The 25,531-nt window shown below is 52.3% G+C and overlaps 1 protein-coding gene across 3 annotated transcripts in view; it reads right to left on the bottom strand.

Annotated features, from left to right (window-relative positions):
- The window catches only part of ARHGEF18 (Rho/Rac guanine nucleotide exchange factor 18), a 68,138-nt gene that overhangs the window by 4,063 nt on the left and 38,544 nt on the right, over nt 1-25,531 (bottom strand). For all 3 annotated transcript variants that reach the window (XM_070464762.1, XM_070464761.1, XM_070464763.1), the window contains 15 exons: nt 17,117-17,255; nt 15,252-15,364; nt 14,968-15,108; nt 13,074-13,324; nt 12,230-12,355; nt 10,145-10,262; nt 9,032-9,280; nt 7,504-7,580; nt 5,931-6,109; nt 4,884-4,963; nt 2,454-2,636; nt 1,253-1,342; nt 822-943; nt 164-220; nt 19-66 (listed from right to left, as the gene is read on the bottom strand). In XM_070464762.1, coding sequence (XP_070320863.1) covers nt 19-66; nt 164-220; nt 822-943; nt 1,253-1,342; nt 2,454-2,636; nt 4,884-4,963; nt 5,931-6,109; nt 7,504-7,580; nt 9,032-9,280; nt 10,145-10,262; nt 12,230-12,355; nt 13,074-13,324; nt 14,968-15,108; nt 15,252-15,364; nt 17,117-17,255 — 1,973 coding nt within the window. The remainder of the gene's footprint in view (nt 1-18; nt 67-163; nt 221-821; nt 944-1,252; nt 1,343-2,453; nt 2,637-4,883; nt 4,964-5,930; nt 6,110-7,503; nt 7,581-9,031; nt 9,281-10,144; nt 10,263-12,229; nt 12,356-13,073; nt 13,325-14,967; nt 15,109-15,251; nt 15,365-17,116; nt 17,256-25,531) is intronic.

The raw sequence follows: 25,531 nt of genomic DNA, 5'->3' as shown, positions 1-25,531 counted from the left end.
TCCCCAAAGGCCCTGTACCTGGAGGCTGAGGAGCAGCTGGGACAGCGTCTGGATCCGCTGGACGAGCTGCGGAGAGAGGGACAGGGCCACTGGGCGCTGCAGGAAGCCCCGCTGGGTCCCAGGGAGTGGGTGTGGGGACGTGGACACACAAGCCTTCACTTACCTCCAACTCCAGGACCGCAGGTGGCGCTGGGCCGGGCTCTGTACCTGGTGACTCTGCCTGGGGAGACAGCATCAATGCAGAGAGCTTTTAAAGACCAATCTGATTTGAGTGGGACCCACTTATTATTGATAAGACATCCCCTTAGCATGGGACCAGCCCACCCACTGCTCATCTGACTTGTGTCAGCCTTGGTATCTGGAGAATTGGCAAAGTGTGGTTCCTGGGAGGTAGGAGGGTGCGGGGGTGTGGGCCCATCATGTGCGAGGCTCTGAGGAGCCCAGTGCTGGGGCTCTGAGCCCAGTGCCTGGCAAGGGTGGGCCTTAGGAGCCATAGAGGGAACAGCCAGTGACGTCACATCCGTGGAAGGTGGACACCTGTGTAGATCCCCGCCTAGTTGCTCTCACCTATTGATGAGGCCATGCCCTGAGCCAGTCCCCTCCCCCGCCTCCCTCCTGTGCACCTCGCACCCCGCCCTTCCTGGGAGCTGCAGGAGGAACCCGCATGTCCATTTGCACATTAACTATTAGCGGGGTAGCACTGGCTGCTGTTTGCCCCAGACAAACCAAGCACAGGCTGTTCGGCCTCAGGATAATTACAGGGCCACGGGCCGACGACCCTGTACTGAGCTCAGACACATCCCAAGGAGGCAACGCACTACCTTCGAGGCTTCCTCGGGGGCCCCTTGGGTGTCTCCAGGCTTCGAGTCCAGGCTGCTCACCAGGGCCTGCCAGTCTCGGGGGCTGAGGTCACTGCTGCACATGTTCTTCTGAAGACTGCCGTCTGAAACCCCAAGCCAGGCATGTGAGATGCCGCGGATCCCACCTGCCCTGCTCCCGGCCCTACCCTATCCTCTGGCCAGGCAGGGAACTTGGGCCGCAGAAACCAGCAGCAGGAACTGGCCTGGGTGCTGCTGCCAGAACATGATTGACAAGCACCAGCAAGTTCCAGAAAGCTGACCCTGGTGTTTACAGAAGGTTGAGGGAAGCAGCAGAGAGATGCTGAAGAGCAAATGCCCAGATGCCGTGGAAAGGCATGCCCTCCCATAGTCGCCCAGCTCCAGGGTCCCCAGAAGGTGGCAGCACCATTTACCCTTGCCTGGGCTGCCCGCACTGCCCCTGTCTTCTGCCTGGCCGTAGGCGTTGCCCAGCCGCCTGCAGATGAAACTCTGGATGTCCTCAACTGCGGAAGGAAGGGGACGGAGGGGCGCCGAGTCACCCTATGGCTCCGCCCTGGCATTCAGAGCTGAGTTCAGGGACCCAGGCAGAGGCCTCACAGGGTGTCGGTTACCCCCCTAGCCTGTGCACCCCCCGCGTAGGTGTTGCACCTAGGACATGCCAATCTACAGGAGAGGTGGGATCTCAGGGGACCATAGGGTGCGAGGTGGGGAGCCCTGGGCTGGGGAGGGAACTCAGCATGGCCACTACCTGTGTGCTGACGGTCACACAGATGGTCAGGAGACACGGGAGGTGGCCTCAAGGGGAGGGGACAGGGGTGGTCACACAAGGTGCTTGAGGACACAGAGACTGGCCAGGTGAGGAGGTGGGGAGAATATCCTAGGCTGAGGCACGAGGCATGAGGGGGTCTCAGGGCCCAGGAACAGTGGTGACTAGAGACATGGGAGATGTCGGCTTGGCTGGAGGGAGCAAGACTGAGAGTCCACATGGGACCCTTCCCGCCTGTTCTCTTCACTCTGATGGAAAGTTCTGGAGGGCAGGGCTGTGTCTGTCTTGCCGGCTAATGAAAGAAGAGCCCTGGCTGTGCTGTCAGATTGAACAAGCACTGGCCATCCTGCCCAGCAAACCCCCTGGCCTGGCACAGGACTCAGAAGCCGCATGTGAAGATGCTCCACAAGGGCCTTGATGGCTCCAGGAAGCAGGCTGCTTATCGGCTAGCACCATCCCTCGGCTACGGGACTAGGAGCCCCTAAAATGACCCACCAAATTTGTATGTGTGCCTTTTTCTGGGGAGAGCATCAGTGATCCACTCATCAGAAAGAAGAGGAACCATCTCAGTCACTTTGAGATCCTCCGTGCCCAGCACGGGGCCTGGAGTGCAGTGGGCACTGGGAGTGTTTACTGAGTGAATGTGAGATGGTGCTTTGAGTCTGCAGCGAGGGGCTGGCACCCGACTGTCCAGAGACCTTCCAGCTCTAACAGAACAGAAGCGGACAGAAGCACGTGGGGATGGGGTGGCTTGTAGGCCACATGGGGCTGTGTGTCCGGCCTGGGGTGCCCGGGAGACCCCACGAAGGATGGGGGTGGGCTGCAGGGGTGGGCTGGTGGCTACTCACTCTCACTCATGGCTGACTTGAGAATCAGCTCGCCCTGCAGGTTCTCGGGGGGGTCTCCTCCCCGGAAGAGGAGCCGAGACAGGGCGAGGTCCTCGAGCCCGCTCATCTCGGCCATCTCCAGGTAGATCTGCTGCTTCTCACTCAGGCTCTGGGCGATCTGCTGGTCTTTCCTGTTCAGTCGTTCTGCAAAGCAGCCATGAGGCGGTGGTCAGCCTCCTCTGGGGTGGTTTCCCCCCTGGAGCCGGCTGTCATGATGCCTTGCTGGGCCAGGCGGGCCTCCGGCGTTCCCGCTGACCCTCTCCTGTCCTGGACCACTCCCTGCATCCAGAATTCCCAAGAGGTAGGCAGGGGTGTGGCCCTGTCTTTTGCTTGCTTTCCTCCATTAGAAAAAGATCAAACGTGGTAGGAGTGTGGGGGAGGGCCACAGCAGACTAAATTTATTAGTTTGGGACAAACCGAGAGCCTTTAAAGACTTAGTTTTCTAATCTTGAAAGCCTTCTTACAAGTCTCTGGGTTTTATACTTTTTAAATTTTTATTTCTGGCCACATTTCACAGCATGCGGGACCTTAGTTCCCTGACCAAGGATATCAACCTGAGTCCCCTGCAATGGAAGCGTGGAGTCCTAACTACTGAACCACTAGGGAAGTCCCTATAGTTTTTTCAGCTGCTGTGACTATGACTTATTTTACTAGACTTTCTCACTGGTGACTGCTAGTATAAATATATATATACATCCTATTTAGCTACATTATTGAGCTCTCTTACCATTTCCAATAGTTTTCCAGTTGATTCTATCGGATTTCCTAGGCAGGTAATCCTGTCACCTGCAAAAAATAATTCTGCCACCTCCCTTCCAGTTGTGATTTTTTTTTTTCCCATTTTCTTTTTGGCTGTGCAGAATGGCTTGTGGAAGCTTAGTTCCCCGACCAAGGATTGAACCTGTGCCTTTGGCAGTGGAAGTGTGGAGTCCTAACCACTGGACCACAAGGGAATTCCTGCAACTGTGATCTCTTACTTCTGAGTCTTCCCATTATTACCCTGGTTGGAAAGTCCAGGGTGGAGATACTAATGGTGGTGATGGTGGCGGTGGGGGCCATCTCGATCCTAGCTTTGATGGGAGGGTCCTTGACCTTCCGGTGTGAAGGATGAGATTGGCTTTTGGTCCAAGATGGGAAAGAAGAGCTCAGTGAAGAAGAGCTATTTCTAATTCACCATGACTCTTGTCAGGAATGGGTGACAATGAGACATTCCTGGATGACTCTGAAGTGTCTGTGGAGATGTGTCTGGGCAAGGCCTGTACTTTATTACCCTTCGGCAGGAATACAAGAGTGAGGACGGGATGAAATGAGCACTATGTTAGCATGATACTTTCGGGGTCAAGGGGATTTCCCCTTTCTTTTGAATAATTTTATTCCTGAATACCCTCAAACGTGCACCTTTCCCCACACAGAGAAATAAAATATGCACTACCTAATTTTAGGTGCTTACTGCTTCAATGTTATCTAAGTTGAATATAAAGACTGTGTAAGCAAGGGAGAAGAGGGGATTGACTGAGATCACGAAGTACGTGGACTTATCCTTGGCAATGACCTTGCTGAATTGCACAGGAAACTGTGAAAACTGGGGAGGAGAATAAGAATGATGTGGTCCAGCTGTAAGATGGAATATTATTCAGCTTTAAAAAAGGAAAGAGTCTGTTGCACAGATGAACCTTGAAAACATGCAGTGAGATAAACCCGTCACAAAGGGACAAATGTCCCCATTGATACGAGGTGTCTGGAATAGCTAAATTCACAGACAGTAGGACAGAGGTTCCCAGGGTCTAGAGGTGGAGAAAGAATGGGAGTGATGGCTAATGGGGATGGGGTTTCTTTCTGGGGTGATGAAAATAGCCTGAAACTGTCAGGACAGTTGCACCACCTTCTGATATAGACTAAAGGCCACTCACTGCATGGCATGTTGTGAATGGGTGACCTGTGTGGTATGTGAAATACAGTTCGATAACATAGCTAAAAAAATATCCAGGTGGAAGAGGAAGCCGGTGGGACTGGCTGCAAAACCAGGATGGCCTGAGTCCACTCGACTTCAGGAGGAGGCTGTGGGAGTCCCAGCTCTCACAGGGACCCGGAGGGTCTGGCGCACTTGACGTGGGATACCATGTCGAGTCCTTTCCTGAGTGAGGACCCCAGGAGGAGTCCCAGAGTCGCCCCCATCCCTTTCCCACATGCTCCCTGGAAGATCACTGCCCTAGGGCACAGGCCATCCCACAGTTCAAGTCCTGGTTGTGTGGGCAGGGATCTGCTCCATGGCCAGCCCGCATGGGACAGAAGGGAAGGGCCACCCTGGGCCCAGGAGGGCTCCGGGGCCGTGTCACTGGGCGAGGGCTGCGTCGTGGGTGCGGAGGTCGGACTGACCTCCTCCCCCCTCACCTTGAAAGTCCCTCAGCCTCACAGCACGGGCCTTCTCCTCTTCGGCCTCGCTGAAGGGGCCTTCCTCCTCGTCTGGGCAGCTGCAGGGAGAGGGGACGGATGGGTGAGCGCACCCCAGGGACTGGCTGCCTCTGAGCTGGCAGAGGTCTGCCTGGAGAAGCCACTGCAAAAAGCATCTCTGATGTGCTAAGAGATGTAGCGTTAATGGTCAACCTTGAAGGGGAGACACAGCCATTAGCACGCATCCAGTCTCCAAGTGTTGGGTTTTAAATACCTGGACACTACTTGGGGCAATTCATTCCCTGGGGACCTCCCAGGTATGGGAGGATGCCAGCCCAGCAAAGCTGAAGCTGAGTACTGAGGGGAGGCTGAGCAGACTAAGGGAAGCTTCTGCGTGTAGAGAGGGAGCAGGCTGGGAGTGGGGACCGGACCCCCATCCCCATCTGTGGACCATGAGCCAGGCATCACATGGAGCCACTGGGCTGGGGTCTGTGGCTGGAGGAGGAGGGACAGCACCACCCCCCGCCCCCGTGGGAGGGGGACAGCCCACCAATACAGAAGATTAGAGCTGCCAGCCCCGCAACCCTGTCCCAGAGACGCGCACTGTCAGTCACGTCAGAAGGAGCCCAACGGTGCTGTCTGTCTGCCCTCAGACGAGGGGACGACAGAGCGCTGAGGTGGAGTGAGGGGGAGCGGAGGAGCCCAGAGGTCTCCCGCCTGCCTGTGACCCCAGCACCCTCACAGGCACTTCTAGGCCTCTGCCGACTTGCCAGCCGCCGAAGCCAAGGGTTTCCCTGGTGGCTCAGTGGTAAAGAACCCGCCTGCCAATGCGGGAGATGGGGGTTCGATCCCTGGGTCGGGAGGATGCCCTGGAGAAGGAAATGGCAACCCACTCCAGTATTCTTGCCTGGGAAATCCCACGGACAGAGGAGCCTGGTGGGCTGCAGCCCAGAGGGCTGCAGAGTCGGACACGATGGAGTGACTGAGCAACGACAACACGGCCGAGGGAGCAGCCGTGGGGGCGGGGAGGCCCACCCGGCCCCTCACCTCTCCACGGCCCTCCGGATGTGGGCCATCCAGGTGTTCCTGTCTTCCTTTGAGCTGGTGTAGATCTCATACATCTCGGGCCCGTGCAGGGAGGCGCTGATCAGAAACATGGCTTTCTCCTCGTTGGCCACCTCCCTCACAATGAGCTTTTGCAGCGAGATGACGGGGCGCTTGGAGTCCTGCACGGGTGGGAAGGGGACAGAGAGGGTGACCCTGTACCTGCTGCTGCCCCACAGCGGTGGAACCGCGAGCTGGAGGGGAAGGGGGCAGGGGTGGGGGGTGGGGGCGTGCACCCCGCTTATCCTCTAATTCAAGGCAGAAAGGTTTTGCCATCTAGGGGGAAAAAGGCACTATGGTGATGATATCCTCACATCCTTTTTCATGTGTCTGTTCAATGTGCTTAAAAGATGTTTTATGATCGCTAATGCATGTACGCTGTACAAAACTCAGCAATACAAGAGCTGGTGGTCTATGGTAATAAACACATCTTCCTCCCAAACCTGTGTCCCAAACAACCAGAGCCAAGCAGTATTCCCAATCTCTGGGCGTCCCCCAAGAGGCAGTGCTCTGACCGACCAGTAAAAGGCACGCTTTTTAACTGGCTGATATGGGTTGAATTGGTCTCCAGCGCCACTGACCCTAGCTAAATCCATGTGCTGAGGTCCTAACCTCAGAAAACATGATGGTATATGGAGACCGGCTGCAGCCCAGGGGGTTGCAGAGTCAGACAGGACTGAGTGAGCAGCAGCACGGCCGAGGGAGCAGCCAGGGCGGCAGGAAGGCCCGTGTGCTTCAAGGGGTGATTAAGTTGCAGGGAGGGTTGAGGGGGTGGCCCTGACCCAAGCAGGACTGCTCTCAGGAGCAGAGGTGGTGATCAGGATCCAGGCACAGACAGGAGCAGCAGACGTGGTGTCACCCTCGTAGGCCCCACGACACACATGGGGCTTGCTGGGGTCAGGGTGAGACCATTTTCAAGGGCATGACAGTGTGACCCACTTCTGGAAACTTCTTGAGAAGCCAGTTTAAGTCTCTGGGAAAGGGACGAGACTCCAGAATTGAGTGATAAAGTCCCCCTTCCTCTCCAGGGGGACTCAGCCATGGGTATCCACGGGTCACCCAGGCGAGCGGGGGAGGAGGCCAAGTCCCTGGTGGATGAGGGCCAGGTAGGGTGGATGGACCCCATACTGACTCTGAGTCCTCCCCAGTGGGAAGCTCCTGCAGTGCGGCTGTTCAAGGACCAGTGGGCCATGGGGGCCAACACAGCCACAGCTCACAGGATGGCGGCTGCCTGAGCCGCATCCTCGGGGGTGACCGGGCATCACTGGCATGACCCTGAGGCTCCCTCAGGCCACTGCATGGGACCCTGGTTTTGGCAAAGTCTACTCCTGTCTTGCTGGCACCTTCTGAGCCTGGGAGGTCCCGGGACAACGGGGTAACATATGGGTGTGCTCTTCTAGCCCCATGCTCTTGGGCCACCCCCGGCCCCAGCACTGAGGCGGCCCCCTGGTTGCTCCCGCCCCTCGGCCGCCTCCATGCAGGCAGGTTTCAAGCAGTGAAGGGACAGGACACGTACCACGGATGCAAAGACGTACTTCTGATCCTTTTCTTGGAGCAGCAGAAGCACGTCTGTCAACAGGACCGCGAGGACGTCTAAGGGGAGGGCATGAAAGGAGACATCTTTCAGGGTCCCTGTGGCTGTGTGGATCCCGCCAGGCAGACGGAAGCCCAGGTGGCCTCGGCCCTGTGGCGCTAAGTCGGTGCCATGATGCTTCTGCAGGAGCCTGGTGTTGGGGGGTGTCCCGGCTTTGACCTGACCCCCCCCTCCCTGCTCCTGGCTTCAACATTTAACAGTGAATCCCTGGACCCTCGCATCCTGGCTCCTGCTGCAGCCATACTCTCGTCCCCAGGCGCCCGAGCTTCATGGTGGTGGCAGGTTTGGAGCCCTGTCCCTGTGGGGACATGGTGAGGTGACTGCCCGGCAGAGCTGGTACACAGGGGTGCGAATCCTAAGCTGTGTCTCCAACAGCGGCACTAGCGTTGTGGGAAGTGAAAACACCGCCTCCTCGGGGAGCTTGCTCAGGACTCCCCACCCCAGTTAGATACCCTCCCCACGGAATTCTCCTGCACTGAAGCCTGTGGGGTTCCTCTGCAGCACGTACTGAGCTTTCCACTGCTTGCCTGTTTACTTCTCTCTGTCTGCCCACTGACCTGAGCCCCACGGGCGTAGGGCCTCAGCCACCTGCCTTGGTGCTGGGCACAGAGGGGGTCTCAGCTGTAAACCCTATCTTCTCGCTGCTCACCTGCTCACATGGAGAACAGACACTTCCTGTCGTCTGGCCACCTGTGACACTTCCCCAGAGATCTTTAAAAAGATGCTGAGGCCAAAGGATAGGTGATGGTTGTTTCCAGAGGCTCATGGAAAGGACAAGACACTCAGGGATGAGCCCTGAGCAAGCTCTGGTTTGGAACTGCACAGCAGATCTCAAAAGGAGGGCTTGGAGCTCACCCTAAGCAGCGGGGGGTGGGGGTGGGGGGACGGACACACCCAGGTCGCATCCTCTACCCCCACTGGGGCCTGTTACTGTTGTTTAGAACTCTGAGGCCTCTGCTGAATCAGGGAGTCATGATATGCTGGGTTTCTGTTCAGGAGTCGGTGACTCGCTGCGCCCCCTTCACCTGGTGGCCCTTGCTGTGTGCACCATACTGTCTCCATCACTGGAGACAGAGGGCGCCCCTACAGCCACCTCCACCTCGCTCCCGCTCTGATTCTGAGCTCGTCCCGACTTGGTATGTAACCTCCCTTTAGCTGTGAAGTGGTGGCTGTGTCAGCTGGTACCTACCACTTCAAAATGGTGCCACGGAGCCAAGACAGTGCCCACCACTTGAAGATGACATCCACCACTCCAAGGTGGTAACACTGATCCAAGATGGCACCCACCACTCCAAGATGTTGCCACTGATCCAAGGTGACACCCACTACTCTAATATGGTATCATCAACCCAGGATGATATCCACCAACCCAAGATGGTGCCACTGATCCAAGATGGTGCTGACCACTCCATGATGGCGCCCAGCAGGAGCAGCTGGGGCAGGGCTTTACCTTTCAGGCGCCCAGAGGTGGTCTTCCAGCACAGGGTGCCCTCCAGGTGGAGCTGCCTCTGTAGCATGTCCTCCTTGCGGAAGGTCAGCCCATTTTTGAGCTTGCTGGAGGACTTGAGGTCCATCTTTCCTGCGATTTCCCTGAGGCGCTGGCCCTTCTCGTACTCGCTGACCCTGGCGTCCACTTGTGAGATGATGTCTTTGATGAGGTTCAGGGCCTGGGTCAGGTCTCTGTGGTCCTCGGAGCCAGCTACCACACATAGCAGAGTTAGCGCTTTCCTTGGTCTGCATCCACAGACGTGATGGAGGCAGGCAGGCTATGGCGTCAAGGAGGTGTCTCCCGAGGCCATGGCTCAGAGTGGCCTCGAGAATCACCTCCTAGCTCAAATCTCCTGAGAGGTAAACGCTTCTCCTAAGTAAAGGTAATAGCCCAGTGCCTGGCTGTCACCAAGATAGTGTTTGTCCAATGTAGAAGCTGAGGCTTGCGCCTCAAGCGATTAAAACGGCCCTGCACAGCCCTGCTGACCGCTCCTGGGTAACCAGCCTCCCCCTGCCCTCCAGCTCTCCAGAAAAGACTCCCACCACTGTCCCCCCACCATCACCAAGGGCTGGTTCCTCTCACTCCAAGGGCAGCGGCACTCCTGTATCCTCCCACTGCCCAAATTCCCTGGAGAAAATGAGGGAGGTGTGGTCAGCACTGCCCTGGCCTCCGGGAACCCTGGGCTGGGCTACATGCCCATCTTCTCTGCCTTCCATGGCACCAGGCATGTGACACCGAGGTCCCCCAGGAGTGACCTTAGCCAGAGCACAGCCTGTACCTTTCCACTGACTCTTCAGTACTGACTGGGGGCTGCTCCAGTCGAGACTGTGCAGGAAACTGAAGGGGGGATGCAGGCAGGGGAGACCAAACACCCTGTTTCTCAAGCTGGAAATCCCAGCCCCCGGGAGGGTAGATTCTGCAAGATGGGAGCTCAATTAATGATCACTAAGCCCAGCTGAATCCAGGACAGATTGCAGAGTAGACTGTCTAATCCACCATCAGGACAGGGAGCAGGGAGACTGAGACCCTCCTCCCCACCCAACATGGACAGGCAAGGCAGGAGGGCTGGCATACCTTCTGTATTCTGGATAATTCGCTCCACCAGCACGGGGTACTTGGTGATGCGCTGGGTGACCAGGAGGATACACTCATGCACAGCGAGCCGCCTCACGATGGAGAAGTTGCCGATTCTCTGTGAAACAGAGACGACAAAGCCATGCCATGTGGGCAACCTATTTCCTGCCAAATCATTCACAGTGGGACACGGGGGGCTGGGCACCCTTTCCTTTATCAGTTCACAGGGACCTTTTCTTTGTTGCTTCACCAGGCAGCTGAAAGCAGGGACTGGGCTTCCCTGGTGGTCCAGTGGTTGAGAGTCCACCTCGCAATGCAGGGGACGCTGGTTTGAACCCTGGTCCGGGAAGATGCCACATGCCGTGGAGCAACTGAGGCCACGTGCTGTGACCACTAAAGCCCGTGCGCCCTAGAGCCTGTGCTTCTCAAAAAGAAGCTACTGCAGTGAGAAGCCCATGCACCGCAATGAAGAGTAGCTCCCATTTGCCACAAGTAGAGAAAGCCAGCATGCAGCAATGAAGACCCAGCATAGCCAAAAATAACTAACTAAATAAAAAATTAAAAAAAGCAAGCAAGGAGTGCCTGCTGTTTACAGAAAGGCCAAGAAGCCAGAGGTTGACTCACTTGCTGTAAAATGCAGGGCTCTGCAAAAGCCATGAGGAAGAAACCAGCTGGTGTGGATTTTGGGGATCGCCAGAGAGCTGTCCACACGCACACGTGCACATGTGCAGACCCTAACACTGCTGATGGATGTGGAGGCTTTCTGATGCAGCTGGGCCTGTGGTTTCTGCAGCAGCTCTCTGGGGCTGCTGGTGCATGCCTCTGGCTAACAGCCCAAAGAGGCGATCATCTGAAGCCATCCTTTCTTTTTTTTGGCTGAACTGTGCAGCTTGTGGAATCTTAGTTCCTCAATCAGGGATTGAATCCGGGTCCACAGCAGTGAAGGTGGCAAGTCCTAACCACTGGACCACCAGGGAAACCCCTTAAGCCACTTTTTGGTGGGGGCCGAGGGCAGCTTCCCATGCTTCCCTCTGCTTGTCTGTCTCCACTGCTCTGGTTTGTGTTTTAGGAAGGCCAGGAACCATCGGATTTTTGACTGTGCCATGGTGGCATGTGGGATCTTAATTCCCCTGATGAGGATCAAACCTGTGCCCCCTGCATTGGAAACGTGGAGTCTTAAGCACTGGACCGCCGGGGAGGTCCTGGGCACCAGTTCATAAGAGGAGGGGAGGGGAGGGGACAGACACCTGAGACTTGGCTCTGTTCCCTTCTGTCTCGTGGGAAACCCCCACCTGTGAGGGGCTTCTGGTTCAGGATGCCAGGCAGCCTGGCCCCGTGCTCATCACCAGATGAATTCAGACCACTAGACGACCCTCTCCCTGTCCCATCAGTCTGCTACCAGGACAATGGAGTGAAATTTAATGACTCTCCGCCCTTCGCTCTAGACCGTTATTTACTGGGTGTCACTTTGGGGCACAGGCTGCAGGCGTGAGCTGTTTTGGGGCACCGTGTGCCGGTACCTCTGCAGGGCACACGCTGACTGCGCCCCGTGGCCTTGGCCCAGGAGCACCTCCCAGGATGCGGCAGGCAGGGGTCTTGGCTCCCGGGCCCTGAGCACCCACATGCTGTCAGGCAGAAGACAGGTGTGGGTCATTCCATGGGCTGATGGGGACAGGTGGGGAGCAGATGGGCGGAGGACAGAGAGAGGCAAAGGCTTACAGGCCTTGTGTCTGCTAGAACATCTGAGGCAGGGGAGGTGGCTCTGGAGGGGCAGGGTGGCCCCGTGTGATGACACTCGTGTCCCCTCGACAGTCTGAGGGACGGTGGTCACCCACTGAGTGGCATCTCGGGGCCACTCTACTGTGGTGGAAACAAAAACCACGCCTGCTGTGCTTTACACCCGGGGATTTTCCAGAGCTTTCATGGCCGTGTTCTGAATGACTTTGTGGTTAAAAATGAGGCAGAACCTGGAACATCACTGCATTATAACAAGTCGTTTATAAAGTTCTCCAAATGCCTACAGTTTTGTGTGAAAAACAAAAACAAAAAAACGTTTTTAGTATAAAGAAATAATTTTTTTTTTACCTTGATCAAGTTTTGAAATTTCTTGTTTTGCTGCAGCAGCAACTTGTAGTGACTGACAGCGTCGTTGTGACTGCTACAAAAGACGCTGTATTTTTCTTTCATCCTCTCCCCGTTTTCACCTGAAAACTGAAGAGAGGTGTGGACATGTTACTAGGGGAAACACGGAAACTGCCGGGGAACGTCTTCACCTCGTTCGCCTGACTCTGCTAAACCACAGATTGACCTGACTTGGGGTTTCACTCTCTTGTTTGGCTCGCTGGGCCGAAACAAAATGCTTCGGCACATGGTGTCTCATTAACAGGGCACCAAAAGGGCAAAGGAGAAAACTTTTGCGTGTCACATAGGCACTTGTAAAACACCCTGAAATCCGACCAGGAAGAATACATTTAAGAGAGAGAATATCAGAAAAAATTCAGAGGTGAAAAGGGTCTTCTTTTCATGACAGGGTCGTCTTCTCCTTAGTTAGGTGACTCGCATGCTCTGGGTGCTTTGAGGGCAGATGAGGGGTCTTGGGTCCCCTCTGTCAATCTTGGGCTTGGCCCAGAAGTCCACTCAAAAGTCAGTTTGGGGTCAATGGCCTTGCCATCCATGGCAGTGGTTCAAACACCACGCAGGTGTCAAGACCAAAAAAAAGTAAAAACTGGCCAACCAACCAACCAACCAAACAAAAGCACAGCATATACACCGGACGGTGTCTCGACAAGCACGTTGGCTGTTCAGGCCTCTGTGTTTCTGAGCTGGTGGCGGCGTGCGCAGCTGTGAGAGGCCAGGACCGCTGTTCTCGGGGGCTGGGCTCTCAGCAAACAGGACAGAGCGGGGTGGGGGTGGGTCTGGCCACACCCACCTGCTGAACCAGGAGGTCCCCGATCTTCTGGATGACGTAGTTGCAGGCACTGCCCTCCTCCAGCGACTCCAGGCGGCGCTCCTTCAGCCGACACAGGAAGTGGCCGTGCACCTCCAGCAGGTCGTCCGCGCCTGGGAACAGGCGGCTGATGGCCTTGGGGCTGAACTGCAGCTCCTCTCGCAGGGCCCGCGAGTAGACCTTGAGCATGATCTTGAGCGTCCGCACGTGGTGGGCCTCTGTCTGCATCAGCTCTGCGGGGACGGGGAGGCAGGAATTAGTGGTGCAGGTGGACACCCTGGCTAGGCCCTCCCTTGTCTCACTACGGGCCAGTCTGGCTTCTCAGGTTTCCTCGAAGCCCTCATCATGGTGGCCTGACCTCCCAGGGGCCAGGCCTCCCGTCCTCCCTGGCCCAGCACTGCCCAGGGCCCAGCTTAGGGAGGTGGACAGACACCAGGAAAGAGAGGTCCGGATGTGTGCCCAGACCTCAATTTCTCAGGAGGGTTTTCTGTCTATTGTCAACTGAAGATGTTTTCAGGCTGTTTGAAACAAGACTGTTCTGCTGGAAATCCCTCCCTGGGATTTGAAACTCACACGCTGGTGCTGTGTCAGAGACCTGCCCCAGACTGTAACTGATGGGAAAAGCGAAGCTCAAGGGAGGATTTTTAATTCATGTTAAAAGCAAAGAAAGATTAGATTTTGTGATGAAGGTTTTCTGTTGTTTAACTCAAGGTCTTGAAGCTGTCAGAGGTGGAACAGAAGTCAACAGGATACATGTATACGTACAGCTGATTCCTGATGCTGTCGACCTGAAACTATCACCATGTTGTTCATCGGCTATTGCTGTTGTTTAGTCACTAAGATGTGTCTCTTTTGTGACCCCATGGACTGGAGCCCTGCTTCTCTGTCTATGGGATTTCCCAGGCAAGAATACTGGAGTGGGTAGCCAGCCATTTTCTTCTCCAGGGGATCTTTCCAACCCAGGGATCAAACCCGTGTCTCCTGCTTGGCAGGCAGACTCTTAACCACTGAGCCATCAGAAAAGCCCGTTAACCAGTTATACTCCAATATAAAATAAAAAGGAAACCCCTAACAGCATTGGCCCATTCCAGGGCTGCCAGCCACGGGGCTGGAAGGACTCTGTGCTTGTCCAGCAGTGGAGACAGCAAGGCAAAGGGCTGTCCAGATGGAAGTGGTGGACTGGCCCCCCAACTGGTCCTGTCTGCAGGACCCCTGGTTGGCCTGGCTCCCCTCCCTGCCCACACCCCCACTTGCTCTGGCCCTGGCAGGGAGCTGAGTGTGTAAAACGCGGAAGGAGTTGAGTGTCCACTGGTGAGTGGACACCACTGAGCAGCAGGGAGGGAGGCCTGGAGGGACCCGCGGGGAGCACCAGCCCAGGTTTGGGCAGTGTCTGGGAGCTATGGTTTCCATGGTGACCATGACAGCCAGTCTCAGGAGAGTGGCTGCTCACGGCCAGCTTCTCTGATGGTTACTGGGAAGGGGTGCCCACCTGGGAGCCGGTGTTACGGTCACATTCAGATGGACAGACCTGCCTTCAGAGCCCCCATTGCGGCTCTGTCCGGGCCTGTCTGCGGTCATCTGACTGGGGACGGCTGGGATGGGCTCGGGTGGTCTTCTCCCTCGGGGTCACCACCACGGTGGGGATGACTCAGGACTGGGCACTGGGCCATTCCTGTCCCTGGGGACTGATTCTCACAAAGTCTTGCCCGGCCGCCTCATCCCTGGCCCGGCAGGCCCAGCTGCCCGGGGGTGGGGGGAGCAAGTGGAGGGGCCACGTGGTCTCAGGGAGGGTCAATAGTAGAGCCCCGGCTCCCCAGTGGAATCAATTAAAAACAAACTAGAAAAGAAGAAAGAGAAGGGGTGCAGGCCTCCTTACCGTAGAGCACATCCTGCCTTTTCACCACCTCCCTCTTCTGTTTCTTCACATACTCGGGGTCCACAGAGCGGCTCCAGGACTCAGCCTCGAACTCACGGGCGTCTGCTTCGATCTCACCCTTCAGCGAGGCAGTGTAGGGGTCTGAGGGAAGGACAGGAGGCTGCTGCTCGGGGGCTGGGGCCTGGCTGGCTCAGGGGCTACCCCCTGCCCTCATCCCCTGGATGCCTGCATGTGGGTCTCGATGCCTCCCAGTGACACCCGGGAAAGGATCAGGGTGACCGTACCGTCTGTGAAGATGGGCTCAGTGCTGGAAAATGTAAGAAAAAGAGAGTCCTCGGCCACCTGCTTGAGCTTCGGAAACAATGTGTCAGTTTCATCCATTTCTCCTGTTAGTGGTCTAAACAGACATAAAACCAACTTTAAAAAAGTTGAAGCACACACACAAACACACACTCATACAAACACACAGTCTATAAGAGCAAATCAGGCTGCTATTTGATTTGATTAGATACTATTTGAGAACTTTCTGGATGTCAATATAAACCTTAACTCTGTCACAAATCTTTTTTTTTTTCTTCCTTTTTCTGGCTGTGCTGCATGGTTTGTGGGATCTTAGTTCCCCGACCAGGGACTGAACCTGTACCCCCTGCCATGGAAGCACCCAGTCGTAACCACTGGACCACCAGGGAAGTCCTTGTCACAGATCATTTTTGAAAATTAGGACACTACCTGTGAATGTGACATGACGAGTTCTTCCATCAAACTAACTTTTTTTTTTTTTTTTTGAGGGGTAGGGTATGGTTGATGTACAATATCATGTAAGTTATGGGAGTATAACATAGTGATTCACAATTTTTTTGACTCAACTTTTAAAGGTTATATTCCATTTATCGTTATTATAAAATATTGGCTATATCTCCTGTGCTGTACAATACATCCCCGTAGCTTATCTATTTTGTTTGTAGTAGTTTGTGCCTCTTAATTTCTTGCCCCTATCTTGCCTCTCCCCGCTTCTCTCTCCCCACTGGCAACCATTAGTTTGTTCTCTGTTATCTGCCACCAAAACTAATTTGATGTTCAAGTACATTCTATGAAAAAGTGAGTGAAAGTGTTAGTCACTCAGCCGTGTCTGATTCTTTGCGACCCCTCAGACTGTAGCCGCCAGGCTCCTCTGTCCACTGGATTCTCCAGGTAAGAATACTGGAGTGGGCTGCCATTCCCTTCTCCAGGGGATCTTCCTGACCCAGGGATCAAACCCCAGTCTCCTGCACTGCAGGCAGATTCTCTACCATCTGAGCATCAGGGAAGCCACCCAAGTACATTCTAAGGGTATATTAATTAAATGCTTCCTTTCCTAGCCACTGGCGCCCTCTGGAATCCCCAGAATTCTTTCCAGCCAGAGCAGGGTGGACACAGCTTCATTCCTAGTCCAGACTGGACGGAGAATCTTTTCTAGGGGAAAAGAAGATCAGCTTCTTGCCCCACTGACTCATGCAGCAACATTTTTTTTTTTAACATGAGGTTTTTCTACTTGAACACTGCTGAATGCAACACTTCGAGAACCATCTCGAAGCCCTACGAAAATCAGTCTAAAGCATAAATAATAGGATACAGACTACGCACCGACCTCAGCAGACTTCCTGCCTGGTCTGCAGGACAGAAAGGAGCCCTGTCCAAGGGTCCTTCAAGAGCAGGAAGCAAACTGGCTCCAAATGGCTGGGGAGCCCAGAACACAGCTTTTTTCCCTTCCCTTTTGAACTTTATTTTGTATTGGGGTATGGTCGATTAATAGTGTCGTGATAGTTTCAGGTGTACAGTGAAGGGACTCAGTCATACACACACATGTATCCATTCTCCCCAAACCCCCCTCCCATCCAGGCTGCCACATAACACTGAGCAGAGTCCCTTGTGCTATACCGTAGGTCTTGGTTGGTTACCCACTTAAAATATAACAGTGCAGAACGCACCGTTTTTGAAAAAGGAGGAGGAGTGAATCTCCGAGGTAGGTGTTAATGGGAATCTTGCCTTTTGGTAGGGTGGTCCTGCCGAGGGTCTCCTTCTGGAGTGGCTGTCCGAGGGGTCCCTGAGGAAGCCCCCCCGCCTCCCTCCCTTCGCCAGTCCCTGGTGGCAGAGGGGGGACCCCACTCACCCAAGTCTTGTCCCGGTTCCCGCTGGGCTGGGTGCTGGCTGTGGACCCCCCTTCTGCGAGACCGTCATGCCGACATTCCTGGTCGGGCGCGGGCTGCCATCGGACAGGAGGGTGGCCCTCGGGTGCTCCTTCAGGGATGCTGCGACGGAGGCAAAGACAGAGTGGGTGCTGAGGAAGTGGGCGGGGTAGCGCAGGTGGCCCGCTGGGAGGCCCTGCTCCGACTGGGGCCGCAGCGCCGAAAGGATCTTGGAGGTCAGCAGCTCATTGTCCAGGAAGATGCTCTCGCTCCACTTCCTGGGGAGAGAGCCGTAGAAGGAGAGCTCAGGGCGGCTGCGGGGCGCGCCCTCCCTGTCGCCGCTCTTGGAATGCCCGTTCCCCATGGTCACGCTCTGGGCGCTGTGACCCGGCTGCTCTGTGCTGTTTTTATACCCCGAAGGAGGGGGGGGGATGCTTCTAGAAATGGAAAGCTGGTTCTCTTACTGTATTGGCTGAAGCCGCGGGTCTGGAGGGCAGGAAGTGGGTCCCCACTGTGACCGTTCAGTGTGGAAATCGCACAGGATTTTCTCCTTGGGTAAAACACCACCAACACGGCAACTCCCCCACTCCAGGCCCTTTTCTGTCTTGGTGGGGAGAGGGGGCAGGTAGCAAGGACCAGCTTATATCCGCCACAGAGAATCTTAGGATCACGGACTAGGGAGCTTGTACGGACATCACACACGCGATTGTAATTAATCTGAGACCAGCTGTCAGGGTGATTCTGAGATGTGGAGACCACGGGGTCTCTGATGTTCGTAATCACTAACAGAATCTGAAGCTCTGATCCTATAGTAGAAGGTGATCGGAAACCAACCGAACACACGACAGGGGCCCAGCAGGGCTGTCTGTGCGCATTAGCTCATTAATTTCAGAGTTGGGATGTTACTGTTGATAGCAACTTATCCCCCCCAACCCTGCCACAGATCATAAACTTGATTGTGTTCTACTCATATGTGAATTCATTCAATCCTCTCCGTAAGTGTCAAAGTAGGCACACTTATCTTCACCTTGATAAATAAGCACACTGACAATTAAGAAGTCCAATGTCCAGTGCCACTTATATTTGATACATGACAGTCCATGATATACTCACAAGACGACCTGACCCAAATCTACAATTTTTTCACACTTGCTACTAGCAATGCCTTGTATGTTACTTTAAGGTCACAATCTATGGGCGAGTACTGATCTATTACAACTATACTTGAAGTTTATGATTATACTGGATTTTGGACACACACACCCCCAAACACAATCAATACACACACAAAAATAAAGAACAAAAACAAACAACAACAAAACCAGAAATCTAAAAAAAAAAAAACAAACCCAGAAATCTAGCAACAGACTCCATGTCGAGTGGAAAGGATGTTGAACACAAGTAAGAAATCAAGAGAAACCTGAAATTAAAATAATTTCAAATTATTTAAAAAATGTTGATGCTAGAATTAATGTTTAAAAAGTGTGAATGTAATTTTTTCCTTCTTTAATTTAAAAATATGTATTGAAGGACTTCTCTGGTGGTCCAGTGGTTAAGAATCCACCTGCCAATGCAGGGGACAGGGGTTCTATTCCTGGTCCGGAAAGATCCCACATGCCATGGGGCAACTAACCCTGTGCAAAACAAGTACTGAGCCAGTGCTCTAGGGCCTGCAAGCCACAACTACTGAGCCCACGTGCTGTAGCTCCTGAAGCCTGTGCGCCGAGAGCCTGTGCTCCCGGACAAGAGAAGGCACCACAGTGAGAAGCTGGAGCACCCCGCCCCCCCCCGCCTGCTGCAACTAGCCAAAAGCCTAAGCAGCAACAAAGACCCAGCACAGCCAAAGATAAAAATATGTACAGGAAAAAAAAAAAAGTGCTGAACATTTGGAGGCACTGTTCCCACAGATCCCTTCCCCACCGATGGAAAGATGCAGCTCTTAGAAAACCAGGCTGTCATTTATTAGGCTGATTTTTTGCCTCCTCTTTTTTGACAAATCCACCATGTAAGTCAAGCCTACTCGGGATGGGCTGCTTGGCTAATTTATCTATTCTTAGGGTAAAAGCCACATTTAAAAGCTTTGCTCCAAGGCAAACAGCAGCCTTGAAAAGAAATCTGACCAGTGGCACTCCAGATCTGGCTCCTGGGTCCCCAACGCACCCCCTCCCCGTCTCCTGGTTTCTCTACGTCACTCGAGGAAAGTAGTTGGGATTCTGGTTCTGAGCAGCATGGAGACTGGGTGGTGCTGCGTGCTCAGTGATCTCAGACATCATGACGTGGAGATCATAAATGGCTAACGGTGCCTGTTATTGCGGTAGACCCAGGTGACCAAGCTGTCGCTCATATACCAACACCTGTTTGGCAAAGGTGAAAATCGTAAACCGAGTCCTCCATGGTCCCTGGCAAGCGCTTCCTGGCATTTCTACACCCGGTGAACTCCACCCCAGCAATTATGATCTATCTGGACGTACAGACGGGACAAACGCAGAGATGAAGCCTTCGCCCAGTGTCCTGGTGTGGCTGGTAGGCTGTTCCTGGGACCCAAGGTCCTGCTTGAAGTCGGATGGATTCTGCTGTAATTGAACAGCCCACAGAAGAAAAGGTAACCAGGAACACCCTTGAAGAATCACCGCTTCCAGAGAATTTTTAGAAAATGATGGATGACACTAAATCTACAGTAAGTGGAATCAGAGCCTCCTTGGGCTGGTGGGAAGACACTCTGAGGTTCTTGCATCTTACAGTCTTGCTTTAGGGATCCCAGGTACCCAGACTCTCAAAGGGGGAGAAGGGACAAAATTCCAGGTAACACAATGATGAGTTGGCCCCCTCAACATATGCCACGATTTACTCATTTACTCTCATTACTGTCTCCCTGGTAGGAGGGAGGAAAGGTCTCTCACAAAATAGGCACCAAGAAATCACTGTTTTACAGGACTTTACTCAGCCAGAAAAAGAAATGAAATTCCGACACTTGCTGCAATGTGGACAAAATGTGAGGACATGATGATGCTCAGTGAAGTAAGTCAGACACAAAAGGACAAGGACGGTCAGATTCCTCTTCTCAGAGGCCCCAAGAGGAGTCAGACTCCCAGAGACAGAATGCAGGATGGGGTGGGTGGGTTCCCGGGATGGGGGAGGGGAATGAGGAATTTTGCTTAACACGGACAGAGTTTCAACTGGGGAAAATGAAGAGCATTTTGGAGATGGATGGTGGTGATGGCTTCCTGACACTGTGAATGTACTTAATGCCGCTGGACTGTATTCTTCAAAATGGTTAGGCTGGAGCCTTAGTCACTGGACCACCAGTGAACTCCTAAGTGACTCACATTTTTTACCTCAACTATCTCTGCACGTGATTGTGAACACCCCACAAGGACTGATTCGAGGGTTACAGATACATTTTAGCCAGCAGGTGAATTTGCAAACACAGAATCCAAGAATAATGTCGTCCGTCCACAGTGGAATACGAGGTACTCAGCCAAAGAAGGGATGAGAGGTTGAAACATGCTCTGATGTGGATGGACCTGGGAAAAACCCTGCTGAGTGAAAGAGGTCAGGCACACAAGATCTCTCAGTGCAGGATCCCGCCTCTAGGAAACATGTGGGATAAGTCCATCCACAAAGGCAGAAAGTAGATTAACAGGTGCCTAGGACTGGGGGCTTCCCTGGTGGCTCAGATGGTAAAGAATCCACCTGCAATGAGGGAGACCTGGGTTCGACCCCTGAGTTGGGAAGATCCCCTGGAGGAGGGCATGGCAACCCACTCCAGTATTCTTGCCTGGAAAATCCCACAGACAGAGGAGCCTGGTGGGTTAAAGTCCATAGGATTAAAAAGAGTCGGACATGACTGAAGTGCCTAAGCACACCAACAGGACTGGGGGAGATTGGAGGGTGACAGCTCATGGGTGTGGGGTTTCTTCTGGGCGTTCTAAACTTCACTGCAGAAAAAAAAAAATGAGAGTGGGGGAATGCCCTGATGGTCCAGTGGTTAGGAATTGCTGCTTTCACTGTCATGGGCCTGGGGTTTGATCTCTGGTTGGGGAACTAAGGTCCTGAAGCCATGTGGTGTGGCCAAACACTTTTTAATTAAAAAAGTTTTTAATTCAATAAAATTGATTGCGGTGACTCTGAGAACATTAAAAGCCACTGCACTGCACACTGAGATTGGTGGACTGTATGATATGTGCATTGCATCTTGTAAACTAGAGGAAGGGCCATCTTTCTGCAGGAGGAGAGGGAGCCGAGGGATCTGCAGGCTTGACACCCACTGTGAGTGAATCTTGCTGTCCCTGGCTCTGAGACAGCCAGGAATCTGTATTTATACTGCCACTGTGTTCTCCTACACCAGCACAGCCATGTGGGGCAGATGAGCAGTGGCCGGGCGCTGGGATCTGGGCGGTGCTATCTGCACTGCCAACCGGGAGCTTAATTAGCACCCTCTGCCTGAGGTGAGAGGTGCCGCTGAGAGGTGCAATCGACCGCTGTGCTCCTGGCCCACTGCGGCGACCCGTCCACCGTGGAGGGGACCCAGAGGAGAGGGAGGGACAACGAAGAGAAGCGAACGGTGAAAATGGAAAAAGTTCTTGGCCCGGAGGAAAAAACACACCCTGTTCTGAGCCACAAACACAGACAGCAGTCCGTTCTCAGGAATTTTTTTTTTTTTTTCTTCAAACCTGGAATCTAGAAAAATAGTGTAGATGATCTTACTTGCAAAGCAGAAATAGACACAGACATAGAGAACAAATGGATGGATATCAAAGGGGAAAGGGGTGAGACAGGATGAATTGGAAGCTTTGGATTAACATGTATACACTGCTGACAGTAGGTATAAAACAGCTAACTGATGAGGACCTACTAATACAGCCAGGGAACTCTATTCAATGCTGTGGTTACCTAAATGGGGAGGAAATCCAAAAAAGAGGGGATATATGTAAACATACAGCCGAGTCACTGTGCAGTACAGCAGAAACCGACACATTGTAAAGCAACTATACTCCAAAGAAAAGTAATAATAACAATAAAAAAAGGATGCTACCCTGGGTTGGGCTTCCAGTTGGGACAGCCTCAGACAGACTGGTCATATAATACAGGTATATATCCTAAGCCTGGTGGCTCAGATGGTAAAGATTTCGCCTGTAGATGCAGGAGACACAAGAGACAAGGGTTTGATCCCTGGGTCGGGAAGTTCCCTTGGAGGAGGGCATGGCAACCCACTCCACGGGGCTGCAGAAGCGACTTAGCACCCATACACCCTGGGTTATGAATCATATCCCTCCTCATGTTCTTCAACGAATAAAAGCAAATAATGCAATCGCTTTAAAAAAAGTCCTCACTGCTAAAACCACCACAACAAAAACCTGTGTTTTGTCCTGGTTTCTTAAAGAGTGATCTCTGAGCAAATCAGGCGATGAAGCTGGTATGAAAGCTGTAGTGACCCCGCCTTGAGATGCTACTTGACATGACAGACCCCATGCTGTGCAGTTCAGGTGAAAAGGGGCTAATTTCTATCGCACTTAGGCTTCCAAGTGACCTGCCGTCTATAAATCCCCCGATACACCAGCAGGACCCCATCAGCCCCCAGGGGAACAGTAAGGACCCACAAAGAAAGTCTATGAATATGACTTAATAGTTACAGACCTGTTGAAAGTAATTTTTCAAGGAAACCCATCAAGTGACCATCTTAATTGGACTTAAACTGTCCTTATATCATCTAGACCCACACTGGCTTCCAAATAAGAATTTTAAATTCTAACCAACAAGGACCTGCTGTATAGCATGGGGACCTATAATCAATATCTGATAATAACTAACAATGGAAGAGAATCTGAAAAATAGATATACATGTATTGCTATTGTTCGGTTGCTAAGTCGTGTCCGACTCTTTTGCAACCCCATGACATGACTGTAGCCCACCAGGCTCCTCTGTCCATGGGATTTCCCAGGCAAGAATACTGGAGTAGGTGGCCATTTCCTTCTCCAGGGGATCTTCCCGACCCGGAGATCGAACCCCAGTCTCCTGTACTGGCAGGTGGATTCTTTACCACTGAGCCACCTGGTATCACTGAATCATTCTGCAGGACACCTGAAACTAATACAACATTGCAAATCAACTACACTTAAAATTTTTTTTTTAATATTCTAAATGGCAGACTCCTCCTGTCACTCGATGGGAAGGCAACTCGGAACATCTCTGGGAGGCAGCTGGACCGGGGCACCATGTCCCTGCAGTTTTCTGCTATAGGCCAAGCAGGTGGATCAGATCGGCGGCATCTTTAGGCAGGACCAGACTTTCCCAGCTGCCCAGAAGTTTTGGAGGCTTGGCTTCAGAACAGCTCCCCCATTTCTCCCATTTGGGTGAGGTCCTGGGTCCTCCTCCCACCACCCTCATTCTTTGTGTCTGCGAGAACTTCTCTCCCAGGCTGTGAGTGCAGCCTGTCTCTAGAGGGTTCTAGCAAGAACAGGTTGCAGGGAGAGTGTTCCAGAGACAATTAAGAAAATCTGGTGCCAAGTGGAGTTTTCAGTTCACAGCTCCAGGCTTGGCGGCTGCCTGAGAACAGACTGAATCGATGCTGAGACAACTCATTGATTTCTCTGCCTTGTTTCACTGTATGTTATACAACCGAGAAGGCATAAAAAAGAAAAAGAAAAAATACAGGAGGCGAAAAAAAAAACCCCCAAAACAAAACCAACAGCCAAACCCCAAATCTTAACTCCCTGCCTCAAAGGACAAAGAAAACAACTAAAAAAGGGCATACTGTGGTTTATAAGTGTAAGCCAGAAAGAATATTCTTTGTGGATCTGAAATTACCCAATTAACAAAATATACAGTCCCCTTACTCCCAATTATGTCAAACCAGCAAACACCACTATATTAAAAAAAAAAAAAAAAAAAAAGGCGGTATTTTCTTGACTGTGTGTGCAGAAGACATAAGCATCACAAAACAGTAAAAAAGTAGAAATAACCCATATTGCCACCGTCCACAGTTAACTGGTACTGGAATGAAGATTTTTAACTTGAGAATTAATGTTTAATACTGAGTAATTTAGAAAGCCATGTTGAAAGCTCCCTCATGTATAGCAAAAGGATAATACGGTAGCAAATACATATATATATTTTGCATAAATATTGTACAGGACATGTGGGTTATACCATCAAGTGATATGCTTGCAAATCACAATCATACAAAATATTCTATATTACTCTATGGATAATTCTGGAAGTTAAACATAGAAAGGACAAATGGCCATGTCTGTGGGCATAAACATGAAATTCAACCTAAAAATTTCATGCTTTTCACACATAAAAACTCAAAACGGACCACAGATTTAGAACCATAGAACTATTCAGAGCTAACATAGGAGAAAATCTTTAGGAACTGGGGCTGAAATGGTGAAGGGTTCTTTGCTGTGACACCAGCAGCCTGATCCACAAAAGAAAAAAAAATTTTTAAACTGTCTTCATCATAATTAAAAATGTTTGCTTGTAGAAGATCTCTTAAAAGGATGAAAAGACACGCTACAGAGTGGGAAGAAATATTTGCAAACTGCCTGATGAAGGACTAGCATCTAGAATATATAATGGACTCTCAAAATCCAACTGTAAAAATACAAACAACCCATTTAGAAAAATGAGCAGAAGAGATGAAGACTACATTTCTTTGAAGAAGATACTGAATGATGATGTAAAAAAGCACATGAACTGATGTTCAACATCATTCAACCATCAGAGAAATGCAAACTAAAACCACCAGGGACCATCACTACCAGGATGGTTAAAATAAAAAAACAGTGATGATGCTAATTGCTTGTGAGGATGTGGAGAAATTGGATTGCTTATACATGGCTGGTGAGAATGTAAGAGAGTGCAGTAGCTCTGGAAAACAATTGGGCAGTTTGTAAAGAAAACTAAACAATTGCATTCCAGGGTATTTATCTCAGAGAAATGCAAAACTAAGTCCAGACAAAAACCTATGCACCACTGTTCACTGCTCCTTTGAGGCCCAAACTAGAAACAATACAGAGGTCCTCCGCTGAGTAAAAGGTTAGACAAACTTCAGTCTACCCACATGACAGAATACAACACACAACAATCAAGGTGGATCTCATGGGCATTATACTGAGATAAAAGGGCCAACCTCAGACTTCCCTGCAGTGGATTGGAATCCACCTGCCAATGCAGGGGACATGGATTCGATCCCTGCTCTGGGAAGATCCCACGTGCTTGGAGCAACTAAGTCTGGGTGCCACAATGAATGAGCCTGCCCTCTGGAGTGTGCTAGCTGCAACTACTGAAGCCTGTGCTCTGCAATAAGAGAAGTCACCGCAATGAGAAGCGCCCGCACTTCTAGAGAGGAGCCCCTGCTTGCCACAACTAGAGAAAGCTTGAGTGCAGCAATAAA

The sequence above is a fragment of the Odocoileus virginianus genome, chromosome 3, assembly GCF_023699985.2.
Source record: "Odocoileus virginianus isolate 20LAN1187 ecotype Illinois chromosome 3, Ovbor_1.2, whole genome shotgun sequence".
Lineage (NCBI taxonomy): Eukaryota > Metazoa > Chordata > Mammalia > Artiodactyla > Cervidae > Odocoileus > Odocoileus virginianus.
Note: the sequence above shows the minus strand (reverse complement) of the source record. Positions and strands in the feature narration are given on the sequence as shown.